The sequence below is a fragment of the Pleurodeles waltl genome, chromosome 11 (genome assembly GCF_031143425.1).
Source record: "Pleurodeles waltl isolate 20211129_DDA chromosome 11, aPleWal1.hap1.20221129, whole genome shotgun sequence".
Lineage (NCBI taxonomy): Eukaryota > Metazoa > Chordata > Amphibia > Caudata > Salamandridae > Pleurodeles > Pleurodeles waltl.
The window spans coordinates 93,777,389-93,801,354 of NC_090450.1; the positions used below are offsets into that span (position 1 = coordinate 93,777,389).

Sequence of the window (23,966 nt, forward strand, 5' to 3'; positions counted from 1 at the left end):
TACTTTCTGCGATTTGGTTCTTTATTACTTTCTGCAATCCGGTTCTGGATTCTGTGTTCATTCTACTAATTAACTTTCCTATATACACACGTGCCACTGCACAGTTTCATATCAGAGTCACATCACCCGTATCTATATACTGACGGTCTCGTCATTTTTTCACTGTGGGCTACTTCTTTCATCTCACCAAGTGTGTTTGGTGATGATTATTTGGGAAGTCACACTATCTACCCCTACTGTCATCTATTTGGTTGTATACCAGTTGTTGTATATCATTTGCAGCCTTGAAAAAGTAATTGTGACGAAACACGTGTCAGCTGCCCATTCATTTGGATTGTGACTTGTGCGGCAAGAAGTGTGAAGAATATAACGCAATTACAAATAACTACATACATACAACAGTTTATTTTAGACTGATTGAACTACCTATGTGTGCCCTGGTATTTTGATTTATTATCACAAGGGTCTAGACCCAGCTCTATGATTGATTGTTTCACCCTAGGTGGCAGGGTGTCATACCGTGATAGCACCAGCCTTATTTGGGACTGAATCTTATGTTACAATTGCCTTAATATTGGTAATGCAGTGGATGTGCATATGCTGCAGCATAACCACCTTTATCTCTGTCTTAAGTCTGAACGCATTTTACTAGCCATCTGGCTATAGGGTGGCCATTATATGGAGGTGAAATAGCAACAAAAAGTTGTTTAGTCTTTCTGAAAACTTTAGTTCTATCAATATAGAACATAAGTGCTCTTTTAACAATGCATGAAGAGCTCTTTTCGCATCAGAATCGGATTGCAGGGGAAAAACTAGCAATTCTATTTACTGGCTGGGGTGAAACTGAGAAATAACTTTAGCAAGAAATGTAGGTATGGTGTGGAGTACAACTCTGTTTCTATGTAGTTGGAAGAAAGGTTCTTCCAAGGTTAAAGCCTGGAGTTCACTAAAATGTCTAATTGAAGTGATGTCGACTAAAAATGCCAGGAAAGAAATTGAAGGGGGCATGGGTGCAGGGGTTTCAAATTGGGGGGCCAAGAGTCTTGTGAGGATGACATTGAGGTTCCATAAAAGTTCAAGGTGGAACCCGTGGTGGAATAACTTGTTTGAGTCCCTCAGTGAAGGCTTTAATCACTGCGACCGTGAACAAAGAAACGTGTTGTCTATTTTGGAGGCAGTCATTGCAGCAAGATGTAATATTATAGATGTGAATGCTAAAGCAGCCTTTTGAAAGTGAAGTAGGAGGCAGAAAATGTCTTGTACAATGGCTTTGAAAGGGTCAAGTTGTTTTGAGTGACAGTAGCAAACAAAACATTTCCACTTCGCTATATAGCAAGTTGTAGTAGTGGGTCTACAGGATTCTTAAGAATGTCCATACATTCTGGTGGCAAGTTAAGATAACCAAACTCTATGACCTCAGGAGCCAAACTGTTAGTTTAAAAGTTTTTGAATCTGGGTGCCTTATTCCTCCATGGTTCTGGGTGAGATGGTCCGGCCTGTTGGGGAGCTTCTCTTGGGGAACTACAGAGAGGTCTAATAGTGTTGTGAACCCAGGTTGACAAGCCCAGGTGGAAGCTTCTATGATCATTGCAAAAGATATATGCCTGAGGTTCTGAACCTGGAATGGAAGTAGAAGAAGAGGTGGAAAAGTGTAGGCAAGTATCCCTGACCAAATCATCCATATAGTGCGTTGCCCTTGGATAATGGGTGTGGGAACCTGGGGGCGAAGTCTGGTCATTTTGTTCTTTCTGTGATGAAGAAAAGATCTATTTGAGGGAACACCCACCTCTGGAAGTATAGGAAGGGGACTTGTGGGTGGAGTTCCCAATCGCTGACTTGTTGCTGAATCCTGCGGAGCAGATCTGCAAAGTTGTTGTCTGTTCTAACAGGTGAATGCTGTGATGTTGTACCCATTTGCAGACGACCTGAGACAGGTGAGACAATTGTGGAGACCGTGTCCTCTCTTGTTTCTGTAGGTAATACGTGGCTGTCGTACTGTCAATCCAGACTAGGACACCTTGTAAGTCAGGTGAGGTAGGAATGCTTTCAGTGCTAGGTGAACAGCTTGAAGCTCTAGGTAGTTAATGTGGAGAATGCGGTGCTTCATACCTCAGTGATGCTGTACTATGAGGTCTTGTAGGTGTGCACCCCATCCAGTCTGTGATGTGTCCGTTGTGAGAGGGATTTGGGAAACAGGGTCAAGAAAAGGCTGCCCCTTTTGACAGGTTGGTGTTGTCTATCCACACAAGATCCAATACCTAACCCTGTGACTGATACCATTGTCGAGCTAAACATTCCTGGAATGGATGCATGTGTAGCCGTGCATGGGGTACTATGGCGATGGAGAAGGCCATCATTCCTGAAAGATGCATGACTATCTTCACTGTGAGTTGTTGGTTTGTTTGAAAATGGGAGAAGTGTGCCTGAAAGTTCTGGAAAGACTCCGGGATTGGGGTAGGCTAATCCTATTTGTGTATTTAGAATTGCCCTTAAGTATGGCTGAACATGCAATGGCTGTAGGTGAGACTTGGGAAGGTTGAAAGTGAAGCCTAAGCGGGGGAGTAAATCTATTGTCATCTGAGTGTGTTGTTGACACTAGTGGTGAGTGTTGGCTTTGTTAAGTCAGTTGTCCAGAAATGGAAATACGTAGACATTTTGTTGGCATAGATGAGCTGCTAGTTATTTACGTTGGTAACCCCAAAGGGGAGAACTTTGAATTGGTAATGTTTGCCTCTTGTGACAAATTATAAGTATTTGAGTTGAGCTGGGTGTATTGCTATATGGAGGTAGGCATCCTTTACTTCTAGTGTTGCCATAAAGTCAGCCTGCTGAATAAGTGGAATAACATCTTGTAAGGTGACCATGTGGAAGTGCTCTCATAAAACGTATTTGTTTAATGGCCTGAGATCTTAGATTTGTCCGTAAGGATCCGTCCTTTTTGGTAATAAGGAGGTACAGAGAGTATACCCTGAGCCCTGATGTTGAGGACGGACAGGTTCTATAGTTCCTTTAAGGAGGAGAGCTTGAACTTCTAGTTTGAGTAATGTTTAATGTCCCTGGGTTAGCCTGTGAACGCGAGGTGGAATATTAGGAGGCGCGGTAATGAGCATGAGGAAATAGCTATGTTGGATAATGGCTAATACCTACCTGTCTGATGTGATGGATTGCCATGTGGGTAGGAAATTCTGTAGTCTGCCCCCGATAGGTGTTATATGACCCGGGGGAGGGGGAGGGGGGAGTCACTGTTCGGTGGAGGGTGTTGCTCCATGGGAGAAAGCTCCCTTACCTCTTTCTCCGGTGTTAACTATATAGGACCCACAATAGTAACTCTTTAAGTAGGAGACCTGACTTTGTTTTTGGTGGGAGGTGGAAGCCTAAAAAGCAGTGGGTTTTGAGGCTCATTGGTAACTGAGGTGACGAAAAGTCCCACAGGGAGCAGGTGTTTGGAGGACTCCCATATCTTTCACCGTCTTCTTTTTAATTATTTCTAATATGGTGTCTACCTGAGGACCAAAAATATATATATATATATATATATATTTTTTTTATTATTATTATTTTTTTTTTTTTTTTAATCGACGGGCTTTTTTAACACAGCTTGTTGAACCTCAGGTTTAAACCCAGACACTCTGAGCCAAGCTTGATGCCTAAGTAAGCTGCTGGTGTTGACTCCTCGTGCTGCGGTGCCAGCAGCGTTGAGTGTGCGACATATGGAGGTGTTTGTTATGAGTTTTGCCTCAGAGATCTTCCATTTCGCCCCAGTGGGCACTGTCATATCTTGTTAGGAGAGCTTGCAAGTTGGCAATACACCAACGGTTGGCAGTCTGAGCTGAAACTTTTTCCCTGCAGCATCTATTCCTTTGCTCTCCTTGTCAGGAGGCGGGGTATCTCCAGTAGCTTGTGAGTTGATGGTGAAGGCTTATATATATTTTTTTGTTCTACCCAAGGTGTTACAACGCTAGTCCTAATAGGGTCTTTAACTCTGTCCTCAGTATGGCTGAGCATGCCTTTTAACATGCGCAGGTATTGGGAAGCCCTATCCGTGGTAGAAAGTGTGTTGAACAGAAAGTCATCCTCTTGGGGCTCTTTATGTAGCTCCACGTTATGGAACGCAGCAACCCTAGCTATAACCTCCTGGTATGAGGTAGCATCTTCAGGAGGAGAAGGGCGTGTAGGATAAAGATCGGATCTGTGTTAGCATGGGGAACAGTGTCATACACATCCCAGGGGGTCATCTCCACGTGCCCCCCCCCCAATCCAGCAGCACCTGACTGTGGAGACCCTTGTGGTGAGATATCCAGTGGCTCTCCTGTATGAGGAGGTGGTGAAAGAGGGTGTGGTACAAGTGGGGGTGAACGCGGAGGAGGTGGTGTGAAAAGCGGAAGGAATGGAGGGCTGGTAGCCTGGTCCATAGTCTTCCTTTTAGGAGGAATTAGCCTCCTAAGACTTTTCAAAGGTAAGCTTCCTTTTAGGTGGTGGAGAAGCAGCCTTGGTCAGGAAATGAAATTTCTACAGGCGTGTGCCCTATTTTACCTGTAATTTGTGCACAACTGGTTTCCCCTGTGGTTCAGGACTGGGCATGGAGGTCAGTTTCTATGTTTTCGGCTCTGAAGCTTGAGGTTTCGAGGTGGAAGGTGCTCTTGCTTCGAGGTGGTTACTGATGATGACCGGCTCAGCATCAAAGTTGGAGACAGTTCCGATTGCTAGTCCTAGCCCGATAAACTAGATAGAGAGGGTTTCGGGCTGGAATATTCTTTCGGCACATAGCCCGAGGGCGGGGCACCCGAAGCGTTTTTTCGGTGCTGACCATGGCTAGACTGCAGTGATGGACCAGGGACCTTGGATTTTGAGACCAGATGTGCTGAATGTTTTTTGGACGGATTAGTCTGGTAGACAGGGGCTAGGAGTGCCCTACTTACAAGGCTGCTGAGCTAGCGTAATATCTGCCATTTCAAAGTCAATCTCGAGCTCTTAGCCTGTCCTCCATTTCAAAGTCGATCTCAGAGCCTGAACTTTCGTTGAGGGAGAAGGCCTCCACCCCTTCGACCGATGGCTGTTCCTGGGCATGCTCCTGATCAAATATGTCAGGAGTGTTGTCAGCTCCGCTGTACGACCTCTCAAGGCGACTCGCTCTACAATCCTAAAGGGTCTTTTTGGAGCGGAATGACTTGCACTTTTCACAGTCTGCTTTTTTATGCTCGGGGGACAAACTCAAGTTACAAAACGAGTGTTGGTCAGTGCGGGGGGCTTTGCATGGCAATGCGGGCAGGACCTGAAAGGCTTGTGTTCCATCACCAGCAAGGCATTGTTGAGAACTGAGATAGAGGTTGAATGTGGCCCCTGAAGGGCATGGTCCTAAAGGGGCTGCACTGCGGTCGAAGGCAATCGAACCAGCGAGGATTGCCGTCCATGCACAGATGGGAAAAACGTGATTGGATAAAATACTGATGGAAGGGATTGAATGTGAAACTGAAGATCAAACTGTGACGAAGTTGAAAACGGAGCAAAGGCACACAGGCCCGAATCTGACGGTGGAAAGAAAACAATATAACATTGGAGGTGCTGTCGATGCGCATTATCACCAAGAGGAGGAGTCACTAGCTTGTGACTCGAAAGACTTCTTCAAAGAAAAACAACTTGCACAGCTCCCAACACTAGATGACAGGAATATGCAGAGCATGTGTATCTACATCCACACATGCCTCAAACGTGTGACAGGAGTATGCAGAGCATGTGGTTATCAATAAGGCAGGACTACTGGTGTTGTCGGGGATCTCACCACATTAGTAAAAGCAAAAAGTATGTTGTAATCCACCAATATAGCACCAATGAAATAAACAGAGATAGTACCAATGTTCAATACTATTCATCATAATATAAATCCTTGCATAGTCAATCATCAACCACTCTTGGGCACCACAAAAGAACCAATATGCAAATTCAAAACTCTAGCAGAGGGCTTATGGAGCGCCTCAAGGCTCAAAGCTTTGAATGATAGATTAGTGGCTCTGCCATGCTGCGGGAGGCTTTCTCTTTGTTTAACACGTAGCTTCACACCACTTCCTATTTTCCTTGTGAAACCCAAGTGCCCATGCACATTTGGGCACCTGGTGCAGTAATGGTTGGGGCTGCTGGAGGTGCCATAGGGCACCCATGGCACTGGCCAGCTAACCCATTATGTGGCACCAAGCTTCTGGGTGCCATATGGGAGCTGGTTCCTTCTGTGCTACTGCCCATGCCAATACCAGAGGGAGGAAGCAAGATCAAAGGTCCCTCCCAAGCTGTGGGTGGGAAGACTGGTGCAGGATGCGCCCCACCTGGCATGGACACAGATGGAGCACCCTGCAGACTTTGAGGTACTTTCTGCCCCTTGGGGATGGGTCCCCCAGTCAAATACTTAATGTTGAGTGGGCCCTGGGCAGATGGGGTTCCAATGGACATAGGAGATCTCAGGGTATGGGCCTCATGCACACTCACTCACTCCCTTTCAAAAAAGAAAAAAGAGATACACTAGCCTCCGGGCTCTGGCCCACCCTGGGAAATTTTTTGAATATTACGGCACAGCACTTTGTTTTCCACCCAATCCCCCTTCAGGACCAGGTTCTTCCTTAGTTTCCTCCAGCACAGTGCAGTCAGATTTCATGGGAAAGGTGCTGCACCCTTCACCAAGTCTGTCCTTTCTCTGGGCCCCTGATGCTCGCTTGCTTGGGGTGTCAGGATGGTGCTATCTTCAACAGGCCCTCAACAACAAGCAAACAGAACATACTTCCTTGCAGCACTACCCAGCTCTCACAGCCTCTTAGCTACAGACAGGGCACCTGTATGCCAGCGGAGTCCGGGCCAGCCCACAGAAGTCCCAGGGTCCCCCAGTAGATCAATTACCCCTACTGTTCCTTAAGGGACATAAGGGTCAGGCGCCACTGGCCTGGGAGTGATTCTTACTAGTCCTGGCTGAAAGCTGAAGTCTCAGAGTCCAAAAATGCATTCTTGCATAGGTTAGCTGTATTCTACTTTCCAGCTGGGCATTATTCAGGCATTAAAGCCTGCAGGTCTGGTATCTTTTCAAAGGTCTCTCCCTTGTGAAGGGGTTTTTAGGTAGGGGTGGGAAGTTGTTAAACACAGGCCACATTACTCCATTCCACTCAACCTCCTGCACAGCATTCTGGGACATAAAAATAGGAATGCCAACTGGTCTATGAAACGACTTTCCCTGGGAGCCTCAGTCCAACCATCTACTCACACAGCTGCCTTAACCCTTCCCACCAAAGCTTCAAAGAGGAGCCCCTCCTGGTTCTGGCTCCAGAGGTCTTGCCTTCCACCTCTGTTTCAGTGGGCTTGGCTTCACCTTGGCCAGGGTTTAGTGTGAATGGCTAATTAACACATGCAGATTTCCTCCCCACCACTTGCTTTCACATGCAGCTGGCCAAGCATAGATAATGGCTCTCCTGTATAGGGAGGCCTGTGATCCTCCTGCTGACCAAAAAAAGAGTAATTAACTTGGCTCAGTGGGAGGGAACAGAGGCCTGGAATCGGATTGTGGCAGAGCCAGGGAACTATGACAAGTGCAAAAAGGAGTAGAGATATCACAAATCTGACAGTGGTTATCCACTCATTGCATGTTTACCTTAAGCTTCATACTCAACCCGTAACTCTAGACCTATGTAGGGTGAAACTGTGCAGTGAAACAGATTTCGGCCACAAACAATAAGGCATCTAGTGTACTACAGGCCTCCACTATGAAGCTTTGTCACAATATAAGCTTACGGCAGGTCAGCACCAGTCCCTGAAAGGTCTCTTCTGCGTCAGGCTATCTGTGCACCATTAAGAGTATAAGCTAAACTTGGTCCAGCACACTCATCCCACACACATGCGAGCATGCGAGTTCGCGTGCACACAGCCTAAAGCCTCTTACCCTATCTGCGCAGCAGCCTTATATTAAAAGGATAAGACTGGTGGCTAGCATTTCCGCAGAAATTACGCAGTGAGACTGGTCTAAAACTGAAAAATCCAGAGGGATTAAATGGGTGAGCCTTTTTTCTTAAGTACACAATGGAGAAATGTCTGATGACAAAAACAGCCAAAAGACCAGTTGAACAACATGTTAACAAAATCATCTAGACCTAGGTGCCTGCAGACAGGAACAATAACCTGAATCCCACCATAAGGATCCTGAAAAACTGGCAGCAGCACCTAAAGAGGGAGGATCAGAACCCAAGGAACATACCCCTCAATTCACCTGACACTAGCTGACAAACATAAGAGGAATTATAACTACAAAACTTCAGAACGTACTGGTCCAAAAGACTACAAATGGGAACTGTCCACAAAGTAGCAACCAAGGCAAAAGCCATCCAAAGACAAAAAGGGAGGTAAGGAAAAGGGGTGCATTACAGGCCCCAGTGATCCAAACCATAAAGAGGGAGGACAGAGAAATGCACTTATCACGAACACTTCCTCCAGATATGATGGAAACCAGGCTGGGGAGGGGGAGGTGTAGGAGGGGCTTTTTGGTGCTTTTATTTACCAGTGGAAGACATCAAATATCGACCACAATGTCCAAATTACTCAAAACCCAGAGAAAAAGAACTACCAACAATGTAAAGACAAAGGGATACAAACCCGTAAAAGTAGGAATGGCCAAAAACAGAATTGCCAGGTAAAAGTATTTGGCACCAGAAACTGCACTACCCAGTAGAAGCTGGTTTGAACCAGGGGAATCAGGACATGTGGGCACAGCCTGTAAGACCAGCACAAATAAACCTACCGTTGGGAGCACGAACAAGATAAATCCCTGCCCAAGATTGTTTAACATGACTGTAGAAAAGGTTAAGTAGGATGCACTACATTCAAAATTATGACATCCGCAAAAAATAGCAGAAACATTCCACAACATCCTATAAACAGAAAGCCACAGGACCCGTGGAGAGCAAAAGCCACGAAGGATGGTGATCCATAGGGAAGAAAGTAGACATAATGGCAACCACAGAGATGTCATTCCTCCGCCCATGTAAAACCTCAACAATTTGATGCAAACCAAATCCAGATCCCAATCTAGAGAATAAGCATTGGTAGAGCCAAGAAGTCTTACCTATGTGGGATGTATTGGCTTTGCCAATGCTTTTAGCCATGTTGCAGACGGCTGTAAGTAAATCTAAAAACCTTTATGACACAGAGAGGTTTGACTGCGTTGAAGCGTTTATTTTTCTTGTGACTGCTTGCTTACTAGAAAAATATAGCAATAATCAATGTTCAGTGGGTTTCCTAGACCTTTTTGGCCACTGTGCCAGATGCACCTGCTACACCATTCAAATCATGACCCGAGTGCCTGCAAGGTAACTGCAATTGTGACTGTTTGTTTGGTATTAAAATGTAGCAATAATCAGTGTTCAGTGGGTTTCCTCAAGCTTTTGGTCCCTGTGCCACTGCACGTGCTGCACTATTCAAATCATGACCCTAGTGCCTGCAAGATAGTTGTGAAGACTGACTAGCCTTGTTCGGTCAAAATAGTCAGAGACTGAATTAAATTATAAGTTAGAAAGGTTGGAGCCCTTTTACATTTAATGGGCTGTAAATCAAACTGTTGGAAAGGTGGGGGGTCCTTTACTTTTTACGATGCTTTAAAAAAACATTGAATAACAAATATTGGTTACCAGTAAAATGGTTTATGCTGTATTGGGATGGGCGTCAGTAGTTTTACTTTACCGCACAGCTGGCACCAGGATGCGCTTCACATAAACCAAATATGTGGAGTCAATAAACATGTAACACATTTTCTACAAAAAAACTGTGTGTGCCATTTATGAAACTGACCACTGGATAAAGTTCTTTCTGCATCCAGCCAAAGGGCGGGGTAGCAATACAGCAACCACAGTGGTGCCCTAACAACCTGGAGTGAATAAACCTGGATCTCCCAGTCCACGTTTACACTCCGGGCCTGCGGCATCCATGGGCGAGAATGGGCCGGTTAGATAAGCACAGAGGTGGGCAGCACCAGCTACGCAGAGCTCTGGGAGACGCCAGCAGCCAGTGAGTGATAATGGGTGCGAATAACAGATGGAGGGGGTAGTCCTGTTTGCAAGCAGAGGTAGGAGCCTCGGAGGAGAGTTGTGAATGGTCATAGCCAGTGAAAGGGGATGTTACTTAAGAGAGTATCCTAAAAGAGCAGTGGAAAAACTTGACGACTATAGGGGTGCCAAAAGGCAGGTTTAACAATGGGGATTTGTAGTTATTGGTACGTATCATAGCATTTCCCCCCGAAAACAAGATACTCGTTCTGTGACAGCTTCCTTGTGATGTGAAAAGTGACAGGATTTGCATGTTTTCGTAGCACCATTTTGCATAGATGATCGGTCACACATTACGTGTTGCTGCATCATTACAGACATTCCTGGAGAGGGCATGTTTTGTCAGATGTGAATATCAGAACTGAGACGTAGCAGAGCAGAAACGGGGTTAACTTAGCAACAAGAGGAGGAGGGTAGGTTTCAGCAACAATAAAAACAAGTGCACTGGAAGACAGTGTCTGACGTTCACCTCGGTCTTTGAATGCCTAGCAAATGTGACAAGATAAGAACAAGATTTACAGTCCTGTTTTTTTTTTCTTTTCAGAAAACGAGTTAGTGGAAAAATACTGGAAACACGGCTTTTGCATGGGAAGGTGGGACGAACTCAAGCTGGGGAGCCTAAAGCAAATAAAGTAAGCAAATTTAATGCAAGAAAATGTGAGTTACAAACCACAAAGCCAATGGACAGCGACTGGCAGAGTGCATACCCAGGTCAACTTTCTGAAACTCCACCAGATGTCTTTCACATAACAGACAGCTGCGCTGTCTGGTAGGCTACGACCTAAAAATGTAACAGCACAGGTAAAACGAAAAAGAATGGAACTAGCAAACTAACATGACCTGGAAGTAAAGAAACCATCTGTACCATCTCTGAAAGAGCACAGCTGTAGCAGGCCAACAAGCGAGTACCATTAAAAAAGAATTAAGCCACTACAACCAATCAAACATTTTCAATGCCATCGCATCAAGTCGCTGTCATGCCTCATTAGATGGAGCAGATTTTGACAAAAGTGGGGAGATGATAGCAACTGTGTGATCTAAGGGGAATCCCCATAAAAAATGTGCAAACATCTGCACTTTTACACAAGCCAGCAGCAGTATCCCCTGGCCAATAGCTAGAAGAGAGAAAGCCTTGTAGGTCCAACACCACCCACCAGGAGCAAAAATGGTTGATACACAAGGCACAAAACGATAAGTGGTCAACTGCCCTTAGTCTAAAGGCATGAACCAAGAACGAAAACAGATATAAACCCAAACCTCATAAACGTACTGATAACCAGGAGCAGAACTCAAAACTGCCTGTCCTAATGTACCACAATGCACGGCAAGGCCCTTCGGGTAGAATCACTCAAACCTCCTGCAGAGAAAAAACAAATGTCTATACTAAACTAAAGACTATCAGCAAAAAGAGGTTGGAAAAGCAGTGAGGCAGTTCAAAATGTTAAGCAGCATGCTACACACTGATTGGTATGAGCATGGTGCACTCTACTATTACATTTAGCGGTAGGGCACACAGTAGCATCAGAGGTGCGAACCAATGGCTCGCAACAGAATCGCCCAGCTAGATAAAAGCCTCATTCATAGACCACAGCAGCCAATGGCGGAAGTACAAAAGACCCTTAAGTCTGAAGCAAAGCCCAAAGAAGGCTAACCCAAAGAACACAAGTATTGAGATATACCATTAAAAGTGCAGAAGTAAACATCTCAGAAAGGATCAATGAGAAGGAAGAAGCCACAATATGTCATAATATACTAGCCCCAACTTGCTGAATCTATAGAATGGACTCTCACCGAAACTAAGGGACAGCCCCAAACACCATTATGAAAAAGAATGGCAGAAATATGGCCACATACACAAAGAAATCTCACTTCAGAACATGCAAGGCTGCGTAAGCACTAAATCGGTGTAAACTGGACAGCAAAGCTCAGTAGAAAGTCACACCCCCCCCCCAACAAAATATTAAGAAACCCGAAAGGCAGACCAGACCCCTCTAGCACAAAGGAACATAGAAGGGTGGTGGAGGAAGGCAATAAAGCCTCAGCATCCAGCAGAAGCCATGAACAACCATCAGGATGCCTGTACAACATCTGAAATCTCTACTCAAAAGAAACCAGCTGCCCAGAATGCAAATGAGTATGTTCCTGCCTGCACCTCAGTAGGAGCTGCTTAGTCTCAGCTCCAATAAGAGTCCTCAAAAGACAAGTCATGAAAGTCTGCGTCAACAGCCTTGGGAAAACTGGAGGGACCCTTGCAAGCACTCCAGTGACAAAGAGGAACCCATGGATGGAGCTACAATCAATCACTTGATAAGTGCGCTACTCACCCGTTAGGGTCTCAGGGCGCTTGGGGGTTGGAATAGAGTATACTGTATTGAGACCAGACCAAAGAAGCTAGTCAGCAGCCATCACAAGTCACCTCAGCAAGTAACTACTGACATGACCTGGAAGTAAAGAAACCATCTGTACCATCTCTGAAAGAGCACAGCTGTAGCAGGCCAACAAGCGAGTACCATTAAAAAAGAATTAAGCCACTACAACCAATCAAACATTTTCAATGCCATCGCATCAAGTCGCTGTCCTGCCTCATTAGATGGAGCAGATTTTGACAAAAGTGGGGAGATGATAGCAACTGTGTGATCTAAGGGGAATCCCCATAAAAAATAGTCCGGCATCAGATTAGAAGACAGAAACCAGAGAGTTCACAGTAACAGCGCAGTCTGGCCGTTGTAGTGAATGGCTGACTCCAAATGCGCTCCTTCGGTGCCAAGTTAAAGGGCAGCAAAAAGACGAAAGTGTTGTCTTGAGAACCTCAGTTAACAAAATGGTTGTGACCTCTGTCAGGGATAGGAGAAAATTCAAGACCTCTACAGCCTTGCACAGGATGTAATGCAAAGAAGAAATGGCATCCGATAGGAGACCATTCAAGTTCAACTTGAGCCTCCAACTCCCAGCAACAGGTGTCATAAAAGGCCCAATTATAAACTCCAACGCTCTGCTTGATTCTGGCAGACAGGACAGCAACACAAGAGGGGCCAGTTGTGGGCCCAGCACGAGCTCCATCATCAACACCAGTGATGAAAAAGCTGGCTAGGCCATAGGAGATACACTGAAGCACTTTGGGCCAGGATGAAGTCGACTAGATAATAAAAGTCAATCTGCAAGGAGGCAGAAGCCACTGGAAGCGCGCAGAAGCCCCAAACGGGTTGAAGCTGACCTACTTACTGGTTTAAGCCAAATGGGGCCAGTGGCTTCCAGCGAAGGGACATACAACTGGCCTGAAAACTCCTTAGGGCATTCAAGCACAGGTGGGGTCAGGGAAAGCCTGCGCTGGATGCTGCACTTCAGAAGTTAGCACCAGGCATAGATCTGGCAGTACTGGCATAATGCCAGCACAGAGCTGGGCACTGGTGCCCAGGTTCTTCCGAGCCAAGAAGCAGTTGAATCGAAAAATGTCGGGAGTTGAAAGGTGTGCCTAAACAGACCACCTACTCAAAAGTTGAGTGTGACGTCAGGCAAGAGGAATATCTCTCTGCTGGATGGAAGTAAAGGGTCCAAGAGAAGGTTATCTCGACTAAGATGACAAATCCTCAAGGTAATCTTGGGGCCAGGATCCAGACCAAGATCAGGATCAACAGTTCTTACACTGGCCTCCAGCGTCCTTTGGATTAATACTTGAGTATACATGGTCAAGGAGGCACATAACACCAGAGGAAAACAGAGACACTGCCAACCACGGGAATCAGCAAAAGGAACAGTATCACTGTAACTCTTGAAAATCCAAACAAACCATCAGAAAGTCTGATCTGCATCAAAGAGTGCAGAACAAAGGGTCTGATGTCACTGTTCCATGTAGCACCAACTACAGCTCTGTAACATCACATCGGAAAGGTGTGTGGGTTGTCTGGGAGCTATATTTCCCAATTACTAGTGCTGGAGAGCTATTGCATCATTTTCAGATGCAGTCTAGCACTTGGGTAGGTGAGGAATCCCCATTAACAGAATGCTTATCTTTTTAATAACTCACCATTTTTTGTATTCTTAGAAAACCTACTTAATGATTTACACTAAACCACAAAAAGGATGTATTCTGAATCAAAATTGACTTTGAAGCTGCCTCGTACAGCTATTTTACTGCAGTAGAGAAAACAAAATTACATTGCGGTTTCCATGCACACCTAAGTCCTTATACCCTCCTGTAGCACTTACCTCCTTAAACCAATCTAGAATTACAAAAGGAAAAAAACATCTGAAATATTTGGTACTCATGTATTTATTAAATAAATGGGTCTGAGATTCCAAAACCCACCTTCTATTGACTAATGCTCTCAGCGATGCCTACAGGGGCATTAGGACTACTTCTGTAACGGGCATAATCGTCTACTTTGTATTACATGTCCAGTTTTTGTGATTATCCACAATTAAATGTATTGGGCAGGTTCGTTTCACACTATGATTAGATCACAAACTTGTCAAATCTACAGATAGGAACACACTGAACATCTGCAGGCACAAACAACAGTTTCTCAAATATGGGTGAAACTTAACGCTCAGTGACAGAAGAAAGCACTTAATGCAGCATCATTTAACCGCAACTTTTTGCGATAGCCAAATGATAAGCTATTGATAATACATCATTAGAAAAATATGATTTGCCCTGAAAACAGCTTAATTTGTCTAAAATGCAAGGTGTTTACATACGAGATAGATACCTCACCTCATTGCCATCCAAAAAAACCTGTTCTTCATGTGGTTCCAGTTTAAATTTTCGCTTAGTCTCCTTTTTCTTGGGAGTTCCAGGGGTTTCATCCTGAGACCAAAAACAAAGATGAATGGAGTAAAACTCAATTAAAAAAAATATATATATAGCTCATAATTGTTCTATCCAATCAAACAACCAGCCAATATATATGATGCAGAGTGCTCTATTGAGAAAAATAAAGTATAATGTTAGAGAAACTGGAAACCAGGGACCAATCATCTGTACACAAAATGGAAAGTAACTCAAAACGAGTCATTCTCAACAGCCACAAGTGCACATTAATTGTACTGCTTACCTGAATGCTATAATTAAGGTAGTGAAGAAAAATGAATAAACCTGCAGATGCAGATCATATCATAGAAGAACAAATACTGTGTGTTATTTTATTGGCCTATAGAGTTACCCATTCTTTTCATGCAGCCATGCAAATAAATAGTAACATGCTTGTAATCACGGTTCTGCATTATGCACGAATTCTTAGGAATTATTGAAGATTCATATGTAGTAGAGCCATGGCTACAGGTAACAATTTCTTCTGGCTTCCTGGGATCTTCATTGTTAGTCATAAATGCTAGAACAGAGTAGCAAGCTAAACAATGTCATAGTCCTCATGATCTTTGAGCACATGGAATAACGGCATGCTGAATAAAAAAAAAGGGGGGAACCAAGGATATAGTGTCAACCAAAAATGACTTTCAGAGCAACTTTACCAACACTAGAGTCAGCTTTAGCATTAGAATCGAGGCAATATAATGTGGACAGCTTTTTAAGTAGCTGCTTTACAAATGTCGGAACTGGGAATGTTTCTCCACCAGATTGTAGTGGCAGCCTTCTCTCTAGCGGAATGTGCTCTTTGTCTCCCTGGTACGGGGCAATTAGCTAAGTGATAACACAGGCTATGGAGTGTTCTGAGGTCTCCAGACCTTGGCAAATATGACTGTAGTTAATAAACAACTGGTAAACTATGATTATTGAAAGTTGAAATTTAATGGAAGAAAACTGCAGTTTTTAATCAGATTAAGAGGTGTAAAAGAATGACATCCTCCTGATAGGACTGTAGTTTCTCTGTTGGCACAATTAACAAAAACTCTTCCATCTGAATGAATAGCAAGCCCCAGTTGCAGGATGTTTAGCCTCCTTGGGATTACTCATGCATACTACGTTGGGAGACCTAGATGTCTGTATTGTCTGATATCAGGAGCAACGCTACAAAATTCAAGGATGTCAGATTAAGGTAGAAAAGATGACTCTGAGATTTGGTCACCAGGTTTGGTTTGCAAACTAGGTGTGCAAATGAATTGTTCTGGAAAAGCAGCTGCCAACATAAGCAGCCACTTGTTTACAATCCGAATTTTTTGGAGAATTTCATACATTTTAGAGGCTGATTCAACCTTGAAAATTTGTTCTCAATACGGTTCAACCTATATTTTTTACCTTTACTTAAAGGAGAAGATGGGATTGTAAGTGTACTTGAAAAATAGACGGGATGGCTGAAAATGCACAAAATAGAAGTTGCAACATAAGAAGATGCTATCCAGCTATCAATAGGATCTACTTCTTTCTCTGCCACCAAAAAACACATAAATCGTTCCCACACACATTTCATATGTGAGAGGGCACTTGTAGAGATCACTGTTTAGCATGTAACTCTGATTTTAGGATATACCCTTCGAGCTACTGAATCTTCTTCGGTATATACACATATTCACCCAAAGAAAACTTGGTATGACCAGACAGGCAACGGAGAGGCAGGTGGGACCGTGAGGAATCCACAGGTAACTAGTGTATCCACAAGAAAAAGCGTTACTGAAGGTAAGTAACTTGTTCTTCTGATGGATACAACTACCTGTGGATTCCTCACCATATGAATAGAGTCCCAAAGCAGCACCACACTCTGAGGTGGGTGCCTGAGTGGTCACACCAAGAAATCCTGCAGCACTGAGCGTGCAAAATGGCCATCCCTCCTAACCTTCGCGTCCAAGCAATAATGCTTAGCGAAAGTGTGGAGGGAAGCCCAAGTTGCGGCCTTACAAATGTCAGCCACTGGAACACCCCTAGACAAGGCTGAAGTGGCAGACTTCGCCCTTGTGGAATGGGCCCTGATTTCATCAGGAGGATCCTTCTTAGCTAAAGAATAACATATTTTAATACAAAGAATGACCCACCTGGACAGCGTTCTCTTATGGACGGCCTCGCCTTTCCTCTTCCCCACATAGCCAATGAAGAGTTGATCGACCACTCGACATTCTCTGGTCCTTTCAATATAAAAGCTTAAAGCCCTCCTTGGGTCAAGCTGATGCAGTCTCTCCTCCTCTTTGGATGGATGGATACCCTCCGTAAAAGGACGAGAGTGTGATGGATTGCCCCAAATGAAAGGGAGTAACTAGCTTTGGTAGGAAAGCCGCCCTGGTTCCCAGCACCACCTTGTCTGCATGAAAAGAATTGACAGGGGGTTTAACACTAAGAGCTTGAAGCTCACTCACACGCCTAGCAGACGTGATGGCTGTGAGGAACATGGTGTTTAAAACCAAAAGCCGTAACGGGCAAGAATGCAAAGTTTCAAACAGTGAACCCATCAGAAAAATGAGAACCAAATTCAAATCCCACTGAGGCATAACAAAAGGAGTGGGAGGAAACCTATTAGTTAGTCCTTTTAAGAACCTTACAACTATAGGGGACTTAGACAAGGAAGGTTGGTCAGGAAGACACAGAAAGGCTGACAGTGCCAGGACATCTGAAACTCGTCCCCCCAATGCCCCTTGACCCAGATACTGGAGGCTGCAGAACGACAGGCAGTGCGCGTTCTCCAAAGTGGCAAACAGGTCTACCTGAGGAAACCCCCACATCTGGAAGATGTAACGGATCAGTTCTGGATGGAGCCGCCACTTGTGATCAGCCGAGAAATGCTGACTGAGACTGTCCGCACACGCGTTTAGAACTCGGGCCAGATGGTTTGCTACTAAGCAAATCCGATGGTCCTGAGCCCAGGACCATAGCCGCAGAGCCTCTCTACAGAGAAGGTACAACACTACTCCTCCCCGCTTGTTTATATACCACATCGCAGTAGTGTTGTCGGTCACGACTTGGACCGATTGACCGCAAAGGGAAGGGAGGAAGGCCTTGAGAGCCAGACGTGTCACCGGCAATTCCAACAGATTGATATGAAACATCTGTTCCACTTGAGATCAACGACCTTTGACCTCCAGGTACCCCCAGATGAGCTCCCCACCCCAGAGTGGAGGCTTCCGTTATAACCGTGGCCACTGGAGGCAGTAGTGAAAACGGCCTTCCTTGGGAAAGGTTGCCGTCCACAGCCCACCATTGCAGGTCCGCTGCAGTGTCTCTGGAGATCGTTATCAACTCCTCGAGATCCCCTCTGTGCTGAAACCACTGCCTGCGGAGGCATCACTGGAGAGCCCTCATATGCCAGCGTGCATGAGTGACCAACAGAATGCAAGAAGTGAACAGACCTAGCAGACGAAGGACCTTGAGGACTGGAACAACCACTTCCTTTCGAAACAGTGAAATCAATGCCTGAATGTCCTGAATCCGCTGAGGCGGAGGAAAGGCCCGATCCAAAGTTGTGTCCCTAAGAACAGGAGGCACTGAGAGGGCTCCAGGTGAGATTTTGGCCCAGATCGAACAACAACTGGGTTGTCATCCGCAGGTGATGCAACACGACCTCTGGTCACTTGGCTTTGATCAACTGATCAACTAATCGTCCAGGTAAGGTAATACCGCTATTCCTTTCCTCCTGAGACTTGCTGCAACCAACGCCATCACCTTTGTGAAGTCTTGAGGTGTGGAAGTAAGACCAAATGGAAGGACCGCAAACCAGTAGTGTTGCGAGCCCACCAGAAACCGGAGATACTTCCTGTGCGACTTGAGAATAGGGATATGAAAGTAAGCATCCGGCAAGTCGACTGACACCATCCAATCCTCTTTGTTCAATGCCTGAAGCACCTGCGCTAGGGTCAGCATTTTGAATTTCTCTTGTTTGAGGAACCAATTCAAAACCTTCAGGTCCAGGATAGGCCTCAAATGACCATCCTTCTTGGGGATCAGGAAATATCTTGAATAACAACCCTGACCCCTTTCCTGCTCTGGAACCAACTCCACTGCACCTTTTGATAAAAGGACTAGAACTTCCTGCTGTCACAACAGGAGATGATCTTCTGTGCAAAAGGATGGGAGGGGAAAACTCCTGAAAAGGAAGGGAATAACCTTTCTCCACAATATTGAGGACCCAGGAGTCCGATGTGATAAATTCCCACCCGCGGAGAAAATGAAATAACCTTCCCCCTACAGGAGAAACATGAGACGTAATGGGCGGAGAACTAAGGCTGCTTTCATTGCTGCGCCCCCCCCGAGGAAGGGGAAGAGGAAGGGTGCTGCTGGGTGGCCCCTCTTGTTCTAACTCTACCCCGCCCTCTATAGGGTCTATATGGCAGACTTGAAGGTTGCTGGCCTGCTGGTTGGGGTCTCCCACGAAAGGAAGCTCCTCGTCTGAACCCCCTAAACCTCCTAAAGGATCTGAATGGGGTGGCAGTGGAAGCCTGCAGGCCCAAGGACTTAGCAGTAGCCCTTCTCTCTTTAAAGTACTCTAATGCAGAGTCAGCGTTAGCCCCAAACAATTTGTCCTCATCAAAGGGCAGGTCCAAGTGGGTCGTCTGGACATCCGTCAAGAACCCAGAAGACCTCAACCACACATGTCTTCTGGTGACAATATAAGTGCCCATCGCTCTGGCCACAGAGTCTGTAGTGTCCAGACCCGACTGAATAACTTGCGTAGCAGCAGCCTGAGCATTCAACAGGCAGATCCGGCAGCACAGCCTTGGTCGCGTCCATCAGAGCATGTATGCATCTGCCCAAAACACATTCTATTGGCAGATTTGACGTCCATGCTACAAGAAGAAAAGGTCGTTTTGGCAGACTGCTCCATCCTCTTGGATTCCCTGTCTGAAGGCGTGCCAGGGAAGGAACCAGGAGCCGAATGAGACGAGCATTAAGCTTGTACCACCAAGCTCTCCGGAGTTGGATGTTTTCGGCAGGAAACCCGGGTCCCCCGGAGCCATTCTATATCTCCTTGCAACCGATCTGCTAACAGCATACGAAGTCACAGGCTTCTTCCAGACTTCCAGAATAGGCTCCATAAGAGCATTGTTAAAAGGCCGAAGTGGCTCCGCAGCAGCTGAGTCAGGATGGAGGACCTCAGTTAAGATATTAGTTTTGACCTCTGCAGATAGTAATGGGAGGTCCAGAAAATGTGCTGCCTTCCTTACCACAGACTGAAAAGAGGCTGCCTCCTCTGTAAATTCCCCAGGAGAGGCTAGATCCCACTCAGGGGGAGTATCTAGTCCCCTTGCCGAGTCCAAACCCTCATAGTCCCACCGAGGGGCTCAGCAATTTCTCCTTCCTCCAGAGTTGCCTCAGATACTCTCGCTCCTCTAAAAGTCTGAGAGCCTTTCTCCTTGACCTCAACCTGGCCTCTATTCTCGGCGTCGACATGGAATTCACTGACGTCGAAGATCTCGGCTGACGTGGACCAGGAGACATACCCCTCTCTACGGATCCATCCGATGCCGGAACCGAATCCATTGGCGCCGAGGGCTCACGGGCCCGCTTCACCGGTGTCGAATGAGCATGGACCAACACCCTCCGCAGGACAAAAGGGCATAAACAGCGCCGGTCTATATGGAGCCGGAGCACCTATTGAAAAGGCCAAAGGACATGTGGGACCAGCCAGTGTACCACCAGGAGCCAAAGAATTGAAGATGTTGAACATGGCATTTAAAAATGCCGCCGGATCCGGGAAGGCTGGATACCCCTGTCCGATTGTGCTCCAGGCGAAAAGCGAGGACTCTCCTGAGGCACAACCACCTCGAAGACTGAAGGAGCCGGAGAAGCTTGAGGACTACGAGGTGATGGAGTCGCCGCTGAACTAACCTCCCTCGTCGCGGACTTGATGGAGACCTCGATCGGGACCGACCTCTATCTGAACGACGCCGGGAATCATGCTGATGCCATTTCTTGTGCGACCTCGAGGATTTTCTGGAAGAAGACCTGCAGTGACTCCTATGCTTCTCCTTCTTCTTCGATTTGGCCAAAAAGAGTTTGGCCTCCCGCTCCTTTTGGTTCATCCTCTGGCATGAACCATACTCCCACACATTGTGCTCAGAACTCAAGCACCACAGGCAGTCAATGTGCAGGTCCGTCACCGACATGCGCCACCTGCTCTCCAGACAAGGCTTGAATCCGGATTTCCGAGGAGGAGACATTGTAACCTACAATTAAACACCTTTGGTAACAGTAACTCCAAAGAGCAAGGAAAAAAAACGTTATGCTTCGAAGGCACGAAAAAAGGGAACTGACGTCAGTACGCCGACGAGGACCTCTTATTGCCACGATGACGTCAGACGGAGTCGTGTGGGAGTCGGCAATTGTGATGTCCTCGTTGACATAGAGAGTTGGGAAGAAAAAAATTCCATTGAATGCTGGCGCATTGGGAGAATTCATAAGGTGAGGAATACACAGCTAGTTGTATCCATCAGAAAAGAGGTTTACTAGAGGAGTGCTGACAAGCAAAGCTTACTCTACTCCTGCCATTTCTAGAGGCAAACACAATCACAGTGTACAGTTGTGCTGAGCTCTTCATTGGACTTTCATGAACACTTACCAACTGTTATTACGATGTAATTTATACGTCTGTTTCTTCTCAGATTACCCTCTACATTACAACTACATGTCTAGAAGAGATTAGGAGATTGTTGTAATTTTGGGAGGCAGGCGTGCGAGAACAGATTTTAACACGGTTTCTATGGTTTGGGGTGTGGGAGGAAGGAGTGATTTTTTATTTGTTCAAATATTCATGATGCCTACATCTGGAAGTCTTCTGAATTGTGAACAGCCCTCCACCTTGCAGGATCTGCTTAGCTGTCTGAGAAACTCCTAAAGGCAAAACAAGAAGAACTGAACATGGTAGGTGCATTCAAACACCAACATGTGCAAAATATGCTTTATTCCATTTTCATGACTCACTTAGATTCTTCCTGTTTTCATAGGGGGAAAAAGGACAGATTTGTGCATCTTCGGACATTTAAAAACTTAACAGCATTAATTGTGTACCCATCTATGCTATTATTCATGTGAATTTACTGTTTTGATTGTACATGGCTTTAGTGAATGGCAAGAATAATGAGCTTTTAGAATACTGGGTATGCTCTTATGTTTGAAGGTGGTCCAAGATCCTAATTATGTTGCAGTCCTCTATACAGGCTTGAAGATACTATGCATAATGCTGAGCCCAATTGTTACACAAAGGTTGATGTTACATGTACAGAAAACATTACTTATATTGCCCACAAGCAGCTGTGACCATTTCTTACGCCCTGTATATCTAAAATGATTAAGGTATTGATAACTCAATGGCTAATTTAAAAGTGCTAGCTGGAAGCGTCATTATCAATTTTACTAATAAGCTTAAAAGCATTTGTCAGTTTGGTGTGCAAATCAACACTATGCAAGCGCAATGGACAATTAAATTACCTTTTTACTCTCTTCTTTTTCAGTGTCCTTTTTCTTCTCTTTCTCCTTCTTTGGCTTGTCATCCTTCACAACTTCTTTTTTACTTTTCTTTTCATCTTCTTTGCCACTGTCATTCTTTCCTTTCTCTTTCTCCTTCTCCTTCTCCTTTTCCTTCTTTGTATCCTTTTCAGGCTTCGTCTTCATCACTTTCAGAGCACGGTGAAAGAACTGCTTCTTCAAAAGTCTTACAGGAGAAAACAGCATAAGTCAAATCAAAGTGCCACTGCTTGAGAGGTATTTTGTAACACAGTGTTACTCAAATTAGAATATGATACAAAGTCCAGAGCTGCAAATATCACTAAACTCATACATCCCTCACTTCAGTGAGAAAGAATACTAAGCTTACTTTAACCCCTTGCTCGCCATGGACCAATTGCTTCCCCTTCTACCCCCAACCCCCCAAGTGATGTCTGGTCAACTCCCATCCCAAATGCTCAGCTTTTCTCTTCCGCTCGGGAGGAGGGGGGCAGCAGAGACATGAAAGGAAAGGAAAGGCCTTTCCTTTCTCGTCTCTGCAAGCATTTCTGCTGCCCGATCGTGATGCGATCGGGCAGCAGAAATGTAGACACAAGTGTTTTTTTTTTTGTTTGTTTAAATAGACATAAGGGGAGCGGCCCCTTGGGCAAGGGCTGCTCCCCAGGGGGACAAATAATTTTTAGGCCATTTCTGCCACCAGGGGGGAGGGCAGAAAACCCCTAGACACCAGGGATCTTTTTTTTTTTCTTTTATGTTTAGAGAGCAACCCCTTCAGCGAGGGTTGCTCCCTGGGGGGCCAAATTGTTTCTAGGCCATTTCAGAAAGCCCACCAGAGAAGATTTTTTTTTTTTAAATAAGAGGGTGGTGTTATGGCCATAACCCCACCCCAAATAAATGGGGCCAAAGTTGTTCTGCCCACCAGTGGGCAGATGAGGCAATTACCCCCCGATCCACATCCTGGGGGGGGGTGAAGAGGGCCGAAAGTCTACTAGATGGCATGGAACAAAAACAAATTAAAAAATTGTGGGGTGGTGGCTACCAACCAGTATGGGCCTGGTTATGCCCCCACCCCAACTGAAGGGGGTAACAGTCTTTCAGCTCTCCCCCCGCACACTAAAACATCTTATCCCGTAGCAAGCAAGAAGACATTTGATTATTTTGGGTTTTTGGTTTTACATTTGGGCCATGAGAGCTTGGTAACTCTCAAAATCGTCCCGCTTCGAATGGTGAGGGCTGCACTTTTTTGACTTTTGGACGCTGCCACGTAGATAAATCGACAACACCCAGACACATCTGAAAACTAAACATCTGGTTGATTCCAGGGTGGTGTGCTTCACATGCACCCCACACCATTTTCATACCCACAATGCCCTGCAAACCTCCAACTTTGCTGGAAATCACACATTTTTCCCACATGTTTGTGATGGAACCTTCCAGAATCTGCAGGAATCCGCAAAATTCCTACCACCCAACATTGTCTCATCTATACGATAAAAATTCTGCTGCACCTGTCAGCCTAAAAATGTTTTTTTTTTTTTAAACTGCCCTTTTGGGCCGCTTTGGTTCCCACTCAATTTCGACAT

The 23,966-nt window shown here is 45.4% G+C and overlaps 1 protein-coding gene across 1 annotated transcript in view; it reads right to left on the minus strand.

Moving 5' to 3' along the window:
• The window catches only part of SEC62 (SEC62 homolog, preprotein translocation factor), a 221,727-nt gene that overhangs the window by 141,206 nt on the left and 56,555 nt on the right, over nt 1-23,966 (minus strand). The window contains exons 4-5 of the mRNA XM_069213191.1: nt 22,369-22,591; nt 14,779-14,871 (exon numbers count right to left, since the gene is read on the minus strand). Coding sequence (XP_069069292.1) covers nt 14,779-14,871; nt 22,369-22,591 — 316 coding nt within the window. The remainder of the gene's footprint in view (nt 1-14,778; nt 14,872-22,368; nt 22,592-23,966) is intronic.